General features: G+C 35.7%; 1 protein-coding gene across 4 annotated transcripts in view; it reads right to left on the bottom strand.

The window, feature by feature from the left end:
• Nucleotides 1-21,874, bottom strand: part of LOC141334647 (NACHT, LRR and PYD domains-containing protein 3-like) — a 68,204-nt gene that overhangs the window by 45,267 nt on the left and 1,063 nt on the right. The window contains exons 2-11 of one of the 4 annotated variants that reach the window (XM_073839817.1): nucleotides 21,369-21,491; nucleotides 19,548-19,670; nucleotides 19,284-19,397; nucleotides 18,940-19,023; nucleotides 16,961-18,769; nucleotides 16,433-16,603; nucleotides 14,594-14,764; nucleotides 12,612-12,782; nucleotides 10,915-11,093; nucleotides 10,112-10,623 (exon numbers count right to left, since the gene is read on the bottom strand). In XM_073839817.1, the coding sequence (XP_073695918.1) occupies nucleotides 10,622-10,623; nucleotides 10,915-11,093; nucleotides 12,612-12,782; nucleotides 14,594-14,764; nucleotides 16,433-16,603; nucleotides 16,961-18,769; nucleotides 18,940-19,023; nucleotides 19,284-19,397; nucleotides 19,548-19,670; nucleotides 21,369-21,491 (2,947 nt within the window). In that variant the 3' untranslated portion in view covers nucleotides 10,112-10,621. Of the gene's footprint in view, nucleotides 1-10,111; nucleotides 10,624-10,914; nucleotides 11,094-12,611; nucleotides 12,783-14,593; nucleotides 14,765-16,432; nucleotides 16,604-16,960; nucleotides 18,770-18,939; nucleotides 19,024-19,283; nucleotides 19,398-19,547; nucleotides 19,671-21,368; nucleotides 21,492-21,874 lie in introns of those variants that run through there. The other 3 variants (XM_073839818.1, XM_073839819.1, XM_073839820.1) reach the window with 3 other exon arrangements.

The following is a 21,874-nucleotide window of genomic DNA, read 5'->3' as shown; positions in this document are numbered from 1 at the left end:
CTGATCCTGGATCTTCTTCCTCTATTTTAATGGCGCATTACAATAAACAGGATTTTCTGCATTTATGATCAATTTCATTTATATGTTTTTTTCTATGTGTATCAAACTAGACACATAGATTTTGTTTCTTTAAGCAAGAGACAAAAAATTATGAAACACATGAACAAGATGTTTATTTGCTCTATTACAGACTGAACTGACCTCATTGTCATTTGAAAGAGGCAACCGATGCATTTTAATCACGATCCAAAAAAGGATTATATAAACCTACGTTTAATTAAATTTTAAGATTTAAAGCAAACAGAATGGTTTGACTTCGTGAAATTCGTGACTTCGTGAATTTTTTTCTACAAATGCAAATTCTCTGTCTGACAGCAGGTGGCGCTTAAGACCGCTGTAAACAGAGCAGTGCTGCACTTATTAATACATTACAGTTTTTTTCAATCGCTAACAAGCGCTTACCCATACTTCAGATACTTTTTCTAAACTCTTAACACAGACTCACACCTACAAAACACAATTGGCCAAATGGATAATTTTCTTCTCAAAAATACATTTTGTTAAATATATACTAACTCTTCATTTCAAAATAGAACACATCTTTCTCTGCACACACTAACTTTACCAAAACACTGGAAATCTGACTCAAAATGAAATTATTCTGTCAAAGAATAACACTTGTTTTCACTTCACAAGGTACACGCAGTCAATCAAAGTACACCAGGTTTCAAAATACTGGCTATTGTTGACATTACAAAAACTGCATAGACTTTTATGTTTCAGTTTTACAGGTATTTGCATGCAAAACATGCAATCCACCATTTTGACACTAAATTTCTTGGTTGGGAACTGTCTGTCCACATGTACAGTAATGTTCACATTCAAAAGCATTCCAGTAAAAAGCAAATAAGTTTCTTTTTCTGTTTATTACAGGAGCTACAGTAGAAACATGGTATGATAGAACAGAAAAAGTTTTACTGTATTGCTTACAGTGAACAAAATATCCATGAAACACACAAGAGCATTCTGAACAAAAAATAAATAAATAAATAAAAATAACAACAGCAAAAAGCCCAGATAAAAAAAAAAGGGGGGGGGGGGGGGTCTAAAAAAAGCACAAAATTACTGTATCTATTCTCTGCGATCTTGAAATGAATTGAATTGAGAATGAATTGTAAATTCCAATTCACTTCCTGGAATGGAATTGGATTTGGAATTGGAATGTCAGGAAACAGAATTGAAATCAAATTCCAAATAAATTCCACTTGAGTTGCTAGTTTATAATACATTAAATATTGTAAATCACATAAACAACAAACACATAAAAGAAATACAAAGTACTGTATGTTTAGTTGGTTAAGCATGATCATTTCACATGCCAAATTTTAGGAAATTATGATAATTCGATGCAATAAAAAGTGAATGAAATACATGAATGAACATGACTCATTTTTTTGTGAGTTGAGACATATATTATATGGTAATCATATATTGAATGTATAGTACATACAGAAACTTATCACCACTGTCATTCATTTTATTTACTTGCATTTGATCAACACTATTTCATACATTACTTGGTATTTGTAAAGCATCATAAATAAAGTTAAAATGTATGTCTCTAAATGCAATCACACATACTGTAGATGCTCAGAAACAGCAATAAATATAATTCATTGGAATTTCTCTGAATTGAATTCCACTTCCTGTAATTCCAATTCAATTCCAACTCTGTTTCCTGTAATTGTTATTGAATTCCAATTCCAATTCCATTCCAATTGCATTTCCTTCTTTGAATTGGAATTGTTGAGTTAATTCCTGAATTGACTCCAACCCTGTTTCCAAAACATCACTCCTCAAAGTCCTCATTTTACTTTATAAGTGTAAATGTAATAGAAAAAAATAACCACTGCCTCTGAGTGTAAGCCAGACTGGAATCAGCAGTGGTTGGCCCAATTTACCCAACATAAATCAGCTGTGTGTCAATTATTCAATTGTTTGTTTATTATCAGCTGATATATATTTTTGATATTGATATTGTTTTTGAACTGATATCATTGCAGAAGCAGAGGTTTTTATACTGTATCTAAGGTTTGGAATATTGTTTTTGCTATTGTGGGATGTTGTGTGTTAACATTCGTAAATACTACAAAAACAATCCATAATTTTGTTGGGAGGTATAGCTTGTCTGTTAAGAAAATGTAAGCATTGTGGAAATGTGTTCACTGACTGCATATTGGGTGAAAACGACATGAAATGTGTGAATGGTATGGCCACAAAAGACCGATGCTGTGCTAATTGTGTTTAGAGTTTTGAAAATGTGACAACTGTTTGGACAAACGCTTGTTAGCGACTGAAAAAAACTGTAATATGCATTAAAGGAAATGCCATCAAAAGTTTTCTACAGACAGTCAGTTCCCTTTTAAGATACTTTACTGTAAACCCCCAATTCAATATTTATATTGTTCTTTGATTGTAATTTTGTCCTCTTTCCATCTGTCTTTATTGTGTCCCGTCTCTAGCCTCTGTTAACATATTCTTTCCAAATTTGGTAATATTTCCACATAATTCTAGTGGTCCTCTGGCTCCTCCGTCAGCCTCGCTCACACTGTCTCTGTCTACCTTACCCACGGCGCCGCCTCATTCCTCTGACTCTTAGATTATGCTTTGGTTAGGCCTATGACTTCACTCTGGTCCTCTGTGCCTCCTGCTCCTCCTTGGTTTCCGCCGTGAATCATCGTCTCTCTGGCTCCACCAGGTCCTTCCACCTTGTGGATTCCACCGTGGACTCTTCCTCTGTGGTCATCTCCTCTATAAGGGTCTTCAGCTCTGCCATGGTCCCTTTCTACACCAGTTCCATGGTCATCTCCTCTGTCAGCTCCTGCATAGACGTCTCCATCTTTGCTGGTCCCTTATGGGGGTCTTCAGCCCTACTCTGCAACCTTGATCATCTCCTCCATTCTCTTCTGTGCGAGAGGCACAAAGTGCACCTTTTTATTGTTTTCATTTAATAAAATAAATTAAATAAAAATCCTCTCGACAAGAATGACTTACATGCTGAAATGTTTGTTGAATCTTTAACCCTATATGCATGAGCAATAATACACAGAATGTTTGACAAATTTCAATAAATACAAACAATTGTTGATGTGCAGGTTGATGTTGTTTAGATTTCTGTTCGGTTGCTGTTGAACTGCATAATCCCCTGTGACTCTTTTACAAATACACCTGTCATAACATCCTCCTGACTACCAGCAATAGAGTTTTGTCCATAATATTTTGTAATGATCATTTAAATCTGAATATTTCCACATTCTTTCTCATACAACAACATCTCACGAAAATGGCTTTCAGACTTTCTGTTATGAAACAGGAGATTAATTTCATGCATGTCCACTGTAGAGGACACCAGGACTTGCTGCATGTTTATTAAACATTTTGGGAAACACAACAAGTGAATAGGGAAAGAAATTATATTTCAATATTACTATGAAATATTAGACGTTATTATGAAAATCTTGCCAATTATTACTTCCATTATTACACTTATTTGTTCATTATATGTTGCCCCAAAAACACATTAATATGCAAACTATACACAGTTTACAGACACATTGTTTATAATGGGAAAACCTGTTAATGGCCATTTTACACACATTTTTCATAAAGAAAAATGTATATATCTTTCAAAAAATAGTTGAGAATCATCTGTATAAAGTTTTAGCTTTACAAGATGTCATTTGATATAGACTGGAGTGGTGTGGATTACTTTGTGATGTTTTATCTACTGTTTGGACTCTCATTCTGATGGCACCCATTGGAAAGCAAGAGATGTAGGCCTAATGCAAAATTTCACTTATCTTCTTATAAAATAACCAACTCATCTACATCTCGGATGGCCTAAATATTTACCTAAATATTTACCAAATGTTTAGGTTTTAAGACCTGGATGTATCGTCACGAGCAGCAGGGTTTAATTTGGTTTTATCTGTGTTTGTTTTTTTTTACTCTTAAAGATTTGGTAACCATTGACTGCCATTATAGGACCGACAGACTGCAACAGTTTGACCATTCCTATAATTCAAATCCGTTAAAGGATTGTTAGGCTGCATTAATTATAATAACACTTCCCATAACACCTGATGCACTCATTGCATCGTAATAAGAATGGCATCTACGCTAATATTAGTATGTTTCTTTAGATTAGATGTCCTTCTATAGCCCTGAATGTCAACCAGATGAGCTCCAGAGACGGATCATCACTAAAGACCTCACCAATCTAGACGGCCATCGGCGCTACACCACAGGAACCTGATGAGTTCTCTACAATCAGACATTGGTACAAACTGCTGGTTTGGTCTGGCCAGAGGAGAACTGGTCCCCCGACTGAGCCTGGTTTCTCCCAAGGTTATTTTCTCCATTTCTGTCACCTGTGGAGTTTTGCTTCCTTGCTGCTGTTGGGGACACTTTCCAGCGATATCGTATACTATTTGAACTGAACGGACGATGATATCACTGAATTCATTGATGAACTGCCTTTAACTGAAAATTGATTGTTTACAATAATGCGTTACTTACACACTATTGTGCTGCTTAAATACTGTGCAGTTGCTTTGACACAATCTGTATTGTTGAAAGCGCTATATAAATAAAGGTGACTTGACTTCTTAAAAATCTTTGTTTGTATCCTACTGAAGAAACAAAGTCATGGATGGCCAGATAAACATCAAATTTCAATTTTGGGGTGAACTATCCTTTAAAGGAGAAACACTGCAGGCAAAAAAACTGTTTCTTTATGTACCTGTCAAGTTTGAGATTTTGGGCTTTTTGGTTTTTCATAAAGTGTTTTTTTAGACTAGTGGAAAGAAAACATCCAAAAGACACTGTTAAGTGTCTCTTTTATAGCACTTTATCTATTTGTGTCAAAAGATTTCAATTACAATCCATATTTTTTCCAGATGCCCCAAACAATCGGAAAGAGGCTTCATCGGAGAATATGACTTTGCCCCAGTCCTCAGCAGTCCTCAGCTGAATCCTCTTTAGGAGACGATCCTGGTGCTTGCGGGACTTTCTTGGACACCCTGAAGCCTTCTTAACAATGCAGTGGAAAGTTTTTTTTCGGGATTAAGTTTCCATCAATATCTGTCCTAATCACATCCTAACATTTGAAGCATAGTTTTGCAGATAGACTATAATCTTGTACCAATTTAAAATAGTCAACTTTTTATTTGAATCATTATTTAATAGATAATATCAAAATTTGTAAAAGGATTTTAGTATAATTAAAAACATAGATTTTTGTATTTGTCAAAATGACCTCTCGCCCTGTTTTTCATCTTTTGTACGGACTTTTGCTGATGCCCGGTTGAAGTGGCTTGTCGAAGCCGAATGAACCTCACATTCCGCATTGGAAAGAAGGAAGGAGATGAAAGTCTTGAGAAGTCTTTCGTGGATGGAGCTTCTAAACTTGGCATGATCTCACTTAAAGGACACAGGTGCTGTATGAACATTAGGAAAACATTACGTCTGATTTTGTAATTCATGTAAAGTTATTGTTAATATAGTTTGCATAGTTTGACAACAAACATTTTCATTTGCTTTATGGAGAAGAAATGTTGCACAAAATACACTGAGTAACTACAGATTTATGGATGTATTTTATTGTGGATAAATGAATGCTGGTCAGTTTGGGATGTACAATAACAGTTCACTTGAAGGAATAGTTAATCAAAAATAGAAAATGTACTTGTCCTTGGGGCATCCAAGATGTAGATGAGTTTGTTTCTTCGTCAGATGGATCCTCTGCAGTGAATGGGTGCCGTCAGAATGAGAGTCCAAACAGCTGATAAAAACATCACAATAAGCCACAAGTAATTCACATAACTCCAGTCCATCAGTTAATGTCTTGTGAAGCCAAAAGCTGTGTGTTTTTAAGAAATAAATCTATTATTGAGACATTTTAACTTTAAGGCGAGACACTGCAGGTAAATAGGGTAAAAAAAAAAAAAAAAAGCTAATAGTTGTCACCTTACTTACTCAGTTGATTGATTGCATTGATAATTGCAAATATATTTTGTATAATTTTTTTTTTAAATGTTAGGTTTAAATATGCAAATGAGGTTTTATTTAATGAGATATGTGCTAATTTGCACACATTTCTAGTACAAAAATCTAAACACTGGATGAAGTCAGTTTCAAAATTCTTGTTTCATTCTTTGATGTATCAGAGTCAAATGTTTTTACAGAGGGAAATTGGGGTATCTCATTTCGTCACTTCATAATTTAGAAATTGGTAATTTTTTTTTACAGTTTTGGGGGAATAAAATGATGTATAAAATCAAGCAAATTATATAGGAACAAATCCCTCTGTAAAAACCTTCAGGATATAGACAGGAATAAAAATGTAAAGTTTGGTGTGTGTAAGTGCTACTGAAGTGGAGATTTATGGCTCAGTGTAGGAGAAAAAACTCAATGGCCTTTGAAAAATATATATTGTAATTGAAGTCTATTGACACAAATAGATAAAGTGCTATAAAAGAAACAACTGGATGTTTTCTTTCCACTAGTCTAAAAAAAACACTTAATGAAAAAATCTCCAAAAGCCCAAAATCTCAAACTGGACAGGTGCATGAAACCCCCCCCCCCCCCCCCAAAAAAAAAAACCAGCAGTGTCTTCCCTTAAACTGTCACTTCTGTCCAAAATACCAATCCATAATCAATAATTACACTTCCTCTAGTAAAAATATACATCCCCTGTTGTCCTCTCACATCAAAATCTATCTAAAATATAAAATAAATCCAAAATAAAAACTGTTTTACGCTTGTAAATGGTGCTTGATCTGTGCATATTTCTCTCCTGATTCAGACTACACAACATTTTTTAACTAGAGAAGGCAATATTATGAATGCCAGAAGCAAGTTTTGAGTTAAAAACGTCTTGATGGATTTGTTTCTTATAAACACGCAGCTTTTCACTTTGACAAGATGTTAACTGATAGACTGGAGTGGTGTGGATTATTGTCATGTTTTTATCAGCTGTTTAGACTCTCATTCTGACGGCACCCATTCACTGCAGAGGATCCATTGGTGAGCAAGTAATGCTACATTTCTCCAAATCTGATTTAGAAGCAAACTCATCTACATCATGGACAGCCAGAGGATGATAAAATTCCAGTGATAAAATGTGATTCATGCACAGTTAAACTTTAAAAATAATTCTTTCCTAATTTGAAAATGCAGTAGCTTTCTCCAAAAGTTAAATGTTTTGGAGTTTGATTTTGACAGTTTTTTTGGTCAAATCAGTTAATAATGCATCAGGGAATAAATATCTCATTAGTCAAAATAAATATGTTATGTTTCAGTAACCACATGCTCGCTCTGTCCCAAAAAAAGCAAAGCACATTATACAGTGATTAGATTTCGTATCCTCCTTCATGATTGTTTCACTGTGTGTTTTTAGGTCTGTGGGTGGCATCCGAGCTTCGCTGTACAATGCAGTGACTGTTGAAGATGTGAAGGCTCTTGAAGCCTATATGGAAGAATTCCTCAAGAATCACCAGTAGCTTAAAAGCCTTTTTTTTTTTTTTTTTTTTTTTTTTGCAAAAGTAGTATTTACTTGCATTGAAAAGGGGTTTCTTGATTTAGAGCACCTTTAAACTGGAGTCACACTAATGTAAGGCTTTTTTTTGCAATCATTTGTAGCAGATGAATGGAATATAACACAACTGTCTAAAATTCACTTCCATTGCAATGGCAAATAGTTGTCATTATTAGTTAACTTTTTAGTAAACTGACACTTTTATTCAAATTCTAGTGTGCCTTAACACTTGTAAAATTGTATTTGAATTGTTTTCCTAAACATTCCATGTTTTACTAATGTAAATGTGTGTTGTTAGTAGATGAATTGACCGAATACTGTGATACAAGCTAAAAGAAATTAAAACACCACATAACTGTTCAACAATTCATGCAGTTTTTATATATATGAAAATATTTGAAGATAAAATGAAGATACATTATGAACAATGGACAGGTTCAGATGTCTCTGGATATGAAGCATGACTCCGGCCTGCAAACACACCTCCTGATGAGTCTGAAATAATTTAAGAATAAAAATATAATCATTTACTGACCCTGACTTCATTCCAAACCCAAATAATGTTCTTTCTTCCGTGGAATGAAAGTGGATGGGAACCAGGGACTGTCAATCTACAAAAATGACACAAGTAGCACCATGAAAGCATCATAAACAGTCTATTTTTCAAGTCATCTAAGTTTAGAAACAAACCAAAGTTGTTCAATAAAATCTTCCTTACTTGACAGCTGTGCTCACTGTTTGGACATCTGCAAACTCTTTTATTTTCTTTAACAAGATAGACAGTATAACAAAATTATAGTACATTTTAACAAAACTTAATTTTATTTTATGAAAACAACTATCGCTTTTAAGGAATAGTTCACGCAAAAATAAAAATTGTCTGACAATATACTCACCCAAGCTGTAGAAGAGTTTGTTTCTTCATCACATTTGGAAAAGTGTAGAATTAAATCACTTGCTCACCAATGGATCCTCTGCAGTGAATGGGTGCCGTCAGAATAAAACATCTGGTAAAAACATCACATTATTCATATTGCATTAAACAGAAAGACTTACACACACAAAAAAAGTTTAAGTCCACTGGTATGCAGACAGGTTTGGTGAACTGCAGCACATGCACACACACCAGTGGAGTGTTTGACTTTGGGAACGTTTTGAGTTTTGGTTTATTTATGTGTTACATTAGAGGACAGAACTTTGACACATTAAACACTTTCTCAGGATTAACTGCTGAAATTATCAGATTCTGTTAAACATCATTCATTAAACTGCAAAAGAATGATCTGGTGATATATTCAGAGGCAAATGACTTTGTTTGAGGTTTGGTGAAACTGAACATTAGGAGAGCAAAGAGCAATGGATTTGAATGTACCGTTTCCAAACAGAGTTGACTGTAGGACACAGCAGTGATTTCACACATTAAAAAAACATCACTTCATATGCTAGAGAAGAGATACACAGTAAAACCACAGACTGCACACGATTAAATCAAATCTAAACAGATTACATGTTAAATAAACTGGACACCTGGTTAATACGGCTACACAAAGCTATTTATTAAGTTATTTGTCTTATATATCTATTATATACACAATTGTCATTTTAAACCGTATAAATATAGTAACAGCAACTAATTTTAATAACATGAGCATTCATACATGCAGCAAAAACACAATGTAATGTTTTTAAAAATTATTTAAACAAATATATAGCTATTTTGCATTATGCTGTACATTTAAAAAAACACTGGGATAAAGCATTAATTAATTTATTATACATATTTAATTTATCACAATATTCTGACAGACTTTGGGTTTATAATATTTTATTTTATGTATATTACAGGCCTATATAAAACAAACAGGAATCATTAAGAAAGTTCAGAGACTCTCGAGTCTAATGACGTCATAGAGCGCGTTCGAATAGAACTCTGTGGGTTTATAAAGAGCCGTTTATTCCTAATAAGTATATTTATTATTGTCAGACACTTTAAACATTGTAAATACACAGTTTGAACATTAACACAACTCTGTGCTTACATACAGGTAAATATATTTTTTAAAATAATTATTTAATTAAATTGTGTTGTACCCAAAAGTTAAATAAAAACTGAACTTAAATATTCCATGAAAATGTATTTTACTTAACATTTAAGTACAGTACAGTTTTTATCTTTTAAGTAGGGCGGTAACCACCATAGAGATTAACACTGGACAAGTTCAGGATGTGTTACAGCACTAAATACCCTGTAGATTGATCATGACTGTGACACATGAAATAAACACAATTTAGGATTAGAAAAAAAAAAGTGTCACTTTAATATTTACTTCAAGTACTCGAAAACTGCTTTCTGGACCTAACTCCCTGCAATGTTGTGGGAAGGTTAGCTTTTAGTTACAAAAAAGAACCTACAGAAAACAATTCTGTAATGTTCTTATTTGGTTCCCCAAAAAATTACAAAAAGGGAACCATATGGTAATATTGGAGGAATATATATATATATATATATATATGTTTTTACCTATCACTGCTTAAAACAGCATCAAAGTACAACAATATAAGAGAATGACAACATATTTTTCCTTCAAACTTGCTTCATAGGTGTTTGAAATAACTTTGCGTTGTGAACTGATGTAGCTTCTTATCCCAAAATGAGGCAGACAATTTTTTTTTTTACAGTATTCTATATGGTGATAAAAGCTATATTGATTAGTATTGCATTACTGTATATACATTGTCCTTATGAAAACTACCTGAGATGGCTTGAACACTGATAAACCATACACTGTTGCAGTGGTGAGCTAATACTCTTCACGTTTCTCTCACTAATTTTCAGCACTCATTTTCATGGGCCAGTATAAAACGAAAAAATGATGTAAAATCACACACACTTAAGACAGTGTGATGCTGTGTCTCTGTTTCTTCAGTCTGTGTTGATTGTGTGACTGTGACGTCTCTGTAGCGGCTCCTTATTCACCATCAGCTGAACTTGAGGAAACTGGACTGATGTCTCAATACTGAGAGTCCTACAATAAAACACACAGACAGACACATATGAGTATGAAACATTACTGCTGTCACATCAGCAGATCCATTTCAGAAAAACACAGTATATTCATATTACAGCCAGAGATATAAATGAACAACTGATCATAGATTAATAACAATAAGTGACCAACATTTACAATTAAATGCAGTTTAAAGTACAGAGACTAAAGTGGAGCTGAATTATTATCTTATATTCTTCAATTACACACACAGGAGGTCTGTTAATGAACTTGGGTCATTTTAAAAGCTTTAAATAATCAAACACTCACAATAGTATAATCTCTCCAGTTTATAATGTGGATCATCCTTCAGATCAGAGAGTAACTTCATTCCTGATTCTCCTAGTTTATTCCCAGACAGATCCAGGTGTCTCAGGTGTGAGGGGTTTGATCTCAGAGCTGAAACCAGAGCAGTACAACCTTCATCTGTGACGCCACAATAACTCAACCTGTAGAGAACAATGACACAATGTGAATTGCATTTAAACTGTCTGTAGTTTTTTGACAAGTATTGCTTCATACTACTGTTAATTGAATGAGATTTATGAATGTTGATGCTCAATGGTGCTGTTAGAAACTGTCATGTGCTTCACACACAGCTGTTTATGAAATATTTCATAGTGATAAATGGACAGATCTATATGGAGAAACAGTCACCTGCCCATCTTATAAACACCTACAGGAGGACATTTGCTTCACAGGAGCCACATGTTCCCCATTACATCTCAATTATTAACTCTTGTGATCAAACACATAATTTGTCTCATATACCAGTTTAAAACTGAACAGAAATGTGTTGAACTCAATAGAGATACTCAAGGTCTTCATGTCAGACAGAACTACACATGCACTGAGATCATGTTAATGAGCATTCCTCTGTCATCACCTATTTAACTTCAGCTTTACTGTCTTTGGTGTTTATATGACACTTTGATCAACTTTATTTTCTTAGGCAGGAACACCACTAGAAGATTTAAAGGCCAATTTTAAGCCTGATTTGCACCCTTGAACAAAATTATTTTTTGTTAAAAAAATCCTCTATAGTATGGTGTCATTACGATTATTTAACTGCTCCCAATCGAGACGGAGTGTCCCTGAACTCAAATCATAAACGTCAAACATGTTTGATATTTACAACTCTTGATCGGGCTGCCTCTGATGTGATACCAGCGATAGCCAATGAGAGCAAGTAAGCATCGCCTGCTGGATGTTACGTGCTTCTACAGCTGAAACCTGTCAGCCACAAACACACAGTGAAAGCAGACCAGCCATCGTCCTCTATGTGTTTTTCTTCTCTAGTCACGTTTGATCTTGCGAGTCTCCATGAGATCTTGTGTCACTGTGAAATCCTACAATCAACAAGTGTGTGGTCTTGCGGTCTGGTCAAATTGTCTAATGTGTGCTTTCAGAGGATTATAAGAATAAAAAACGATTGAAACTGTCTTCATGTCTGTGGTTTCTCGTGGTAAAATCGGATAAGATTTGTAAATCGTCTAGTGTGTGGCCAGCCTTAATGCTCTTCTCAGGATATAAGACAGGGATGGGTCTTTTCTTTTATCAGTGATGATGCTAAACACTAAAGTGGTTGTCTTTCATTCACTCATTGATCAGTGTAGTACTTTGTTAAAACTAAACACATTCAGACTCTTGTTTGTTCAACTCTAAGCCTCTGGGATATTCATCCTCTTCAGTAAATCACAGAGATTCTGGATTTTTAACTATTTTACAAGTTATCTGAAAGTTCATTATTAATCAAACTACCAGAAGCAAAGCTCCAGTAAATGTTTAATTGGTCAAAAACAGGAGCAGCAGGTCATGTGATGGAGACGAATGAAATGAACTTCAGAGTCATTTCTGCTGAGATTTAGTGTTTACTCAACATTGCTGATTTTATACTTAGAACTGACATTAAAGGATGTTTTACACAAAGAAGACAAAGACATGAGTGACTATCAGAGAGATCTTACCCAAGTGTCTCCAGTTTACAGTGAGGATTCTGTAGTACATCAGAAAGCAGCTTCACTGAATCTCCTAGTTTATTCCCAGACAGATCCAGTTCTCTCAGGTGTGAGGGGTTTGATCTCAGAGCTGAAGCCAGAGCAGCACAACCTTCATCTGTGACACTACAATATCTCAATCTGTAGAGAACAATGACACACTCTTCACTCTCTCAGATCAGATCAGTTTAGCTGTGAATCTATTATTAACAATAAAGTACAAACTTAAAGCATGAATCAGTTTGTTTGCTGGATCATTGGACTGAGGACAAAAGTACCACAGATCATAAAACATCACAAGTGTTTTTCAAGAAAGAGAAATATTCATTATTGCACCATGTCTGTATTTGTATTCAAAATCTGTTTATTAATAACACTATTCACTACTTAGATCTTTATTAGTATGTGTGGAGAAGTGATTGTGTGTGTGTTTATAGTTTCACACAGACAGAGAGAACATGCAAGAAAGGCCTCTTTGCTCAGAGACTTGTTTTTTTCACTTGGTGTCTCTGTCATGGACATAGAGAAGGCTGATATTGGTTTTTCTGAACATAAATCTGTGACATTTAATACTGCTCTTCCTTCTCGATCTAGTAATATCTCGGCCCAGACGTGATTGGGGGGGGGGGGGGGGGGGGAGTTAGGACAATTCTAAGGGCCCACGCCCTTTAGGGGCCCCCAGAGATCTGCTTTGGTGTGGTAGGGGGGGCCCGACCTCATATTTTGTCATAGGGCCCAAAATTGCGAGCGGCGCCCCTGTGTGATGGATTTGTCATTTCTCTCCTACAGTCTGCCAGGACTTTGTTACTGTGTATAATGCAGTTGACCAGTCGTCAGCATTGATTGAATTTCAGAAAATCATGACGCAGGTGAGAACCTCAGTCATTTTAATATCATCTTCTTGAACACTTTCTTTGAAGATCAAGTGTTCCAATCAAAAATTTTCACACAGGATTAACGATTCTATTCGTTCACTCAGATGAATATGCAGAAGGGCAGAACACAAATAGCACAAGGACAGGCTGCAGGTGTCCTATGAACTTTTAAGGAGGTGGAGGGATGCTGGAAGAACTGATGCTGGGACAGTGCAGTGAGTGCTGCTTATATCGACTCAAAATGATGATTGACTGAATGATTAGGCTCCTCCTGAACATACATTTGGAACTTCATTTGAGCAGTACACAGTACTTCAATTACACAGTACTGAATCTGCCCTTCTGAAAATTACAATCAACATCTTGTTGGCTACGGACAATGGGAATGTTGTTGTTTTGGTCCTTTTAGATCTCAGCATTTGATACTTGATCATGAACATTCTTCATCTGGAGCACATCTTTCTTGTGGTGTTCTGTAGAGATCCATTCTTGCTTCTACTGTTTTCTTTATACATGCTGCAACTTTCCTAAATATTGGGTATCTTTTTATTTATATGCTGATGATACCCAATTGTACCCTCTGTTAAAACATAATGATAAATGTTCCAGCGGGGCATTGCTAGTTGGTTGACAAGAACTGAACTTCATTTGTAACTCCTTTTCCTAAAAACCTTAACTTTTTGTTTGACTCAGTACTCAAGTTTGACAAACAAATTCATGCTGTGGTGAAATCATGCTTTTTGTCCATTTATGACGCCTTGCAATAGTAAAACCTCTGCTCTCTCTGAGAAACTTTGAAACAGTAATTCTTGCCTTTATTTCATCACACCTGGATTACTGTAATTAGATTTGTACTCAGGTTGTACGCTAAGACCACTTTTCTTACTCTCCCACTTACAGTCTGACTGGTTTCATTTTCTAATTTAGTCTGATGGTCTATGTGCACTATGTGTAAACAGATAATCCATTTAAAATGTTTTTGCAAAAAAATGGTTACAGTGAACACATGTACAAGAAAAAGTTGATCACACAATTTTTTATATCTTGATTTTTTTTTTTTTTTATAAATGATCTTACCTCAGTTTCTCCAGTTTACAGTGAGGATTCTGTAGTACATCAGAAAGCAGCTTCACTGAATCTCCTAGTTTATTCCCAGACAGATCCAGTTCTCTCAGGTGTGAGGGGTTTGATCTCAGAGCTGAAGCCAGAGCAGCACAACCTTCATCTGTGACACCACAATAACTCAACCTGTAGAGAACAATGACACATCTTCTCTCTCTCAGATCAGATCAGTTTAGCTCTGAATCTATTATTAACAAAAAAGTACAAACTTAAAGCATAAATCAGTTTGTTTGCTGGATCATTGGACTGAGGACAAAAGTACCACAGATCATAAAACATCACAAGTGTTTTTCAAGAAAGAGAAATATTCATTTATTGCACTATGTCTGTATTTGTATTCAAAATCTGTTTATTAATAACACTATTCACTACTTAGATCTTTATTAGTATGTGTGGAGAAGTGATTGTGTGTGTGTTTATAGTTTCACACAGACACAGAGAGAACATGCAAGAAAGGCCTCTTTGCTCAGAGACTTGTTTTTTTTCACTTGGTGTCTCTGTCATGGACATAGAGAAGGCTGATATTGGTTTTTCTGACCAAAAATCTGTGACATTTAATACTGCTCTTCCTTGTCGATCTAGTAATATCTCGGCCCAGACGTGATGGATTTGTCATTTCTCTCCTACAGTCTGCCAGGACTTTGTTACTGTGTATAATGCAGTTGACCAGTCGTCAGCATTGATTGAATTTCAGAAAATTTTGACGCAGATGAGTACCTCAGTCATTTTAATATTATCTTCTTGAACACTTTCTTTGAAGATCAAGTGTTCCAATCAAAAATTTTCACACAGGATTAACGATTCTATTTGTTCACTCAGATGAATATGCAGAAGGGCAGAACACAAATAGCACAAGGACAGGCTGCAGGTGTCCTATGAACTTTTAAGGAGGTGGAGGGATGCTGGAAGAACTGATGCTGGGACAGTGCAGTGAGTGCTGCTTATATCGACTCAAAATGATGATTGACTGAATGATTAGGCTCCTCCTGAACATACGATTGGAACTTCATTTGAGCAGTACACAGTACTTCAATTACACAGTACTGAATCTGCCCTTCTGAAAATGACAAACAACATCTTGTTGGCTACGGACAATGGGAATGTTGTTGTTTTGGTCCTTTTAGATCTCAGCATTTGATACTTGATCATGAACATTCTTCATCTGGAGCACATCTTTCTTGTGGTGTTCTGTAGAGATCCATTCTTGCTTCTACTGTTTTCTTTATACATGCTGCAACTTTCCTAAATATTGGGTATCTTTTTATTTATATGCTGATGATACCCAATTGTACCCTCTGTTAAAACATAATGATAAATGTTCCAGCGGGGCATTGCTAGTTGGTTGACAAGAACTGAACTTCATTTGTTACTCCTTTTCCAAAAAACCTAATCTTTTTGTTTGACTCAGTACTCAAGTTTGACAAACAAATTCATGCTGTGGTTAAATCATGCTTTTTTCCATTTATGACGCCTTGCAATAGTGAAACCTCTACTCTCTCTGAGTAACTTTGAAACAGTAATTCTTGCCTTTATTTCATCACACCTGGATTACTGTAATTAGATTTGTACTCAGGTTGTAGGCTAAGACCACTTTTCTTACTCTCCCACTCACAGTCTGACTGGTTTCATTTTCTAATTTAGTCTGATGGTCTATGTGCCCTATGTGTAAACAGATAATCCATTTAAAACATTTTTGCAAAAAAAAAAAAAGGGTTACAGTGAACACATGTACAAGAAAAAGTTGATCACACAATTTTTTATATCTTGATTTTTTTTTTCCACAAATAATCTTACCTCAGTGTCTCCAGTTTACAGAGAGGATTCTGTAGTACATCAGAAAGCAGCTTCACTGAATCTCCTAGTTTATTCCCAGACAGATCCAGTTCTCTCAGGTGTGAGGGGTTTGATCTCAGAGCTGAAGCCAGAGCAGCACAACCTTCATCTGTGACACCACAATAACTCAACCTGTAGACAGATGACAATCATACATGTGAAACACTATCAAACAGCTCCAAAAAGCAATCAAACAACTTTATGCAATAAACAACAACTTGCAATTCCAATATTATTAAATTAATTCTGCTTGGTCTTTTATGCCAGATGAGAAATATTTTAATTTCCTTTCATGCTAATTGAAAAATGTTTAAGTACAAAACCTGAATTATTTATAAGCCTATGCAACTTCTCTGACTTTGTTTGAATGTCTAAGGAAATCTTTCACAGTATCACTATATTAAAAACACATCAAAAAGCTGACCAAGCTTTTAACTTTGATTTTCTTAATGTTTTAAATGTGAAGTGATTTTTCTCAGTGATACTTACTGAACTGATCTGGATTCTTTAATCACAGGCAGCAACTTCTGAAGAACTTTCATATTTTCAGGATTATACCTTTCTTTAACAAATTTATCAAAACGAAACTCACTCAGGTCCTCTTCTGATGTCAACAACACAAAAACTACAGCTGACCACTGAGATGAAGAGAGTTCGGCTTCATTTATTGTTCCATATTTCAGATACTGTTGTATTTCCTCCACTAGTGAACGGTCACCCAGTTCATTCAGACAGTAGAACAGATTGATGGATTTCTCTGGAGAGTCAATGGTCCTGATCTTCTTCTTGATGTATTCAGCTGTTTTCTCATTGCTGTCAGAGCTGCTTCTTTTTATCGTCATTATTCGTTGTAGAAGAATCTGATGAGACTCCACTGACAAACCCAGAAGAAACCGCAGGAAAAGATCCAGATGTCCATTTTTACTCTTCAGAGCCTCGTCCACAGCTCTCTGATGAAGCTCAGATAATGAAACACGTTCTGATGAATTGAGTTGAAACCAGTCCTTTACTTTAGACCTCAAACTCTGTTTTGTGATTTGGTCAAACACATTTCTGTTGTTGTTTGTCCAGGAGAGATGCACATATAGAGCTGCTAGATGTTCCTGAATGCTCAGATGAACAAAGCAGAAGACTTTCCCCTGATACAAGCCCAACTCCTCTCTGAAGATCTGAGTGCACAATCCTGAGTACACTGATGCTTCTGTCTCATCAATGCCACACTCTCTCAGGTCTTCCTCATAGAAGATCAGGTTGCCTTTCACAAGCTGCTGGAGAGCCACTTTCCCCAGTTTGAGGATCATGTCTTCATCTGTCACCTTCTTCTCATAGTCCTTCTCATGTTTGATGTTGGTCTGAAGGATCAGGAAGTGTGTGTACATTTGAGTGAGAGTCTTGGGAATCTCTCCACTCTCTGCTGGACTCAACATCTTCTCTAGAACAGCGGCTGAGATCCAGCAGAACACTGGGATGTGGCACATGATGTAGAGGCTCCTGGATGACTTCAGGTGTGAGATGATCCTGTCGGCCAGACTCTGATCACTGATTCTCTTCCTGAAGTATTCCTCCTTCTGTGGCTCATTGAATCCTCGTACCTCTGTCACTCGATGGACACACTCAGAGGGGATGAGATCAGCTGCTGCTGGTCTGGATGTGATCCAGATGAGAGCAGAGGGAAGCAGATTCCCCACAATGAGGTTCATCAGCAGCACATCCACTGAGGCTGATTCAGATATATTACACAGTTTCACTTTACTCTTAAAGTCCAGAGACAGACGACACTCATCCAGACCATCAAAGATGAACAACACTTTATATTCATCACTGGATATTTCCATTTCTTTAGTTTCAGGGAAAAAGACACGAAGAAGATCTGAAAGACTGAGTGTTTTGTCCTTCATCAAGTTGATTTCTCTAAAAGGAAGTGGAAATATGAGCTGGACGTCCTGATTCTCTTTCCCTTCAGCCCAGTCCAGGATGAACTTCTGCACAGAGACTGTTTTTCCAATGCCAGCGACTCCCTTTGTCAGCACAGTTCTGATGGCTTTGTCTTGTCCAGGTAAAGGTCTAAAGATGTGATTGCATTTGATGGCTGTGTCCTCTGTTGCTGTTCTCCTGGATTGTGTCTCAATCTGTCTGACCTCGTGTTCATTACTGATCTCTCCACTCTCACTCTCTGTGATGTAGAGCTCCGTGTAGATCTCATTCAGGAGTGTTGGCTTTCCCTGCGTCACTGTTCCCTCATACAGACGCTCAAACTTCTTCATCAGATTTGATCTAAACGTGTTGAGGACTTCATGACTGGAAATTAAAATATCATATTATTACATGAGTTGATGACTAAATGTCTTTTTTTGTTTTCTGTGATATGAGATGCTTGACATATCATAGAGTTCATGAAATGTGTCATTAATTATGTATTTGAGTAATGTGTGATTATTATTTGCATTTAAAAAAATGCCACAGTTTACCTGACACCAGGATCTATGCTGTTTTGTGGTTGATTCATAGACTGGTCATATTTCTTACAGATGGGTTTTGGTGGCAGGACTGACCTTAAATTAAGAATCAAACACTCTGACATTACTGACATTTAATGACCTTAATAACAGTTGTGAATTTTAATTACCTGCTCATGGTAAGAACTGTAAAAAATTAAGTTTAAATAAATTAAAATAAATAAAGAATTCTACTGTCATTAGATTTACTGCATTTACTAGCCACACTTCTCCTCACATTGATTATAGCTTTGTATAATTATGACAGTTTAATTTAAAATATCTTGCTATAACCATATCAGTAAAAAATGTAATACTTAAGGTTAAGCCTTGTGTCATCACTCTTAAAATGAACTGGAGGATCCAAAGAAGCGTCACTCCTCATAGACACACAGCTGGGCTCTGGTTCTGATTTCTTCTGGTGAACTGAACTATAACAGAGAGAGATTAAAGGTACACTATTACTGTTATAGACATGTCTCTCTGTTTGAACAAATGTTAAAATATCAGATGAAATGGAGAAATAATCACTTGATAAAACACTATTACAAATATTTTAATCTGTTATTGAAATATTGTACCTGAGATTTTGTTGTTGACCAATAGACTCGTCACTCTTAAAATGAACTGGAGGATCCAAAGAAGCATCACTCCTCATAGACACACAGCTGGGCTCTGGTTCTGATCTCTTCTGGTGAACTGAACTATAACAGAGAGAGATTAAAGGTACACTATTACTGTTATACAGGTATTCAAGGGCAGGCTTTAAGATGGTTCAGATCATACCTGTCCGATGGCTATCACTTTGTTTATTTAAACGGGGAGTCATCTCAGTTATCACCAGTAAAGTATGGAGTGCCACAAGGATCTGTCCTAGGTCCTCTACTATTTTCAGTTTACATGTTACCCCTCGGTAATATTATTAGGAAATATGGGATTAGTTTCCATTGTTATGCTGATGATACCCAACTATATATTTCAACAAGACCAGATGAAACTTCTAACTTAGCAAAGTTAACAGAGAGTGTTAAAAATGTGAAAGACTGGATGACCAATAATTTTCTACTATTAAATTCAGATAAGACTGAGATATTACTTATTGGACCAAAAAACAGTACACTTAAATTGCAACTTGCAACTAGACGGATGTACTGTTATTTCCTCTACAGTCAAAAATCTGGGTGTTATATTAGACAGCAACCTGTCTTTTGAAAATCCTATTTCTCATGTTACAAAAACAGCATTCTTCCATCTTAGAAACATTGCTAAGCTACGGAACATGTTACCTGTTTCTGATGCAGAAAAGTTAGTTCATGCATTCATGATGTCTAGACTGGACTATTGTAATGCACTACTAGGTGGTTGTCCTGCTTCTTCAATAAACAAGCTACAGGTAGTCCAAAATGCAGCTGCTAGACTCCTTACCAGATCAAGAAAATATGATCATATTACCCCAATTTTACAGTCTCTGCACTGGCTACCAATTAGGTTCCGTATCACTTACAAAATATTACTTCTTACCTATAAGGCCCTTAATGGTTTAGCTCCTGCGTACCTAACTAGTCTCCTACTACGCTACAATCCCTCACGCTCCCTAAGGTCGCAAAACTCTGGACATTTAGTTGTACCTAGGATAGCAAGCAAAGTCCACTAAAGGAGGGAGAGCCTTTTCTCATTTGGCTCCCAAACTCTGGAATAGCCTTCCTGATAACGTTCGGGGTTCAGACACACTCTCTATGTTTAAATCTAGATTAAAGACTCATCTCTTTAGCCAAGCATTCACATCTTGTATCTCATAACGTTGTACTTCAGTTACATCTGATCAAATGCACATTAATATTCTTCAGCTTGGGCTAAACACATCATTTTTGCTTGGTTGGAACAGCAGCTACGCTAATTATTTCCCTATTTGTTTCTCTGTCTCTGCCACGGGACTTCCATCCCGTGGTAACTAGGATTTACACAAGATTCAGCCTGGATTCAGAAGAAGAGATGATGCCAACCCCTCAGAGGACCGCCGATGATGCCAGCCTTGAAACAACATACAGCACTACATAATTTTCCTACAAGTTGATTACAGCACATAACCATTGCAATTAGTGTTCATCATCTGTTTGATTACACAGTTACTGATTTTAACATTTATATCATGTACTGTACATCGACTTAACATACAGTAGTCACCACTAATAAGCTACTAAATATATTCTAGTAGCCTAAACATTTGTACAGCTGCTTTGCAACGATTTGTATTGTGAAAAGCCCTATACAAATAAACTTGAATTGAATTATAGACGTGTCTCTCTGTTTGAACAAATGTTAAAATATCAGATGAAATGGAGAAATAATCACTTGAAAAAACACTATAACAAATATTTTAATCTGTTATTGAAATATTGTACCTAAGATTTTGTTGTTGACCAATAGACTCGCCACTCTTAAAATGAACTGGAGGATCCATAGAAGCGTCACTCCTCATAGACACACAGCTGGGCTCTGGTTCTGATCTCTTCTGGTGAACTGAACTATAAGAAAGAATTCTTTGAATTACTGTAATAATATTAACTTTTGATTTAAAAAATATAATCTTCATATTTTTACTATAACAATATGAAAACCATAAACTAATGTTCTTTCATAGACTCTCTGCCATAATAACCAATATGAGTACCATAATAACATGAATATCTAACATAAAACAAAAACATAATTTAAATATGACACACAGCTCTGGCTCTGATCTCTTCTGCTAAACATGATTTAATGACTTCCAAGTTTAAAAAGCTGCTATTAAGCGTTTGCTTATTATGTTTATGTTGAAATGTTGAATTTAATTATTAAATTTTTTATTATCTGACTGTAAATGTTTGTATCTCAAGGGATACGTTGCCATTTCAGGGATAGAAAT

Source organism: Garra rufa, chromosome 5 (assembly GCF_049309525.1).
Source record: "Garra rufa chromosome 5, GarRuf1.0, whole genome shotgun sequence".
In the NCBI taxonomy this organism is placed as follows: Eukaryota; Metazoa; Chordata; class Actinopteri; order Cypriniformes; family Cyprinidae; genus Garra; species Garra rufa.
Note: the sequence above shows the minus strand (reverse complement) of the source record. Positions and strands in the feature narration are given on the sequence as shown.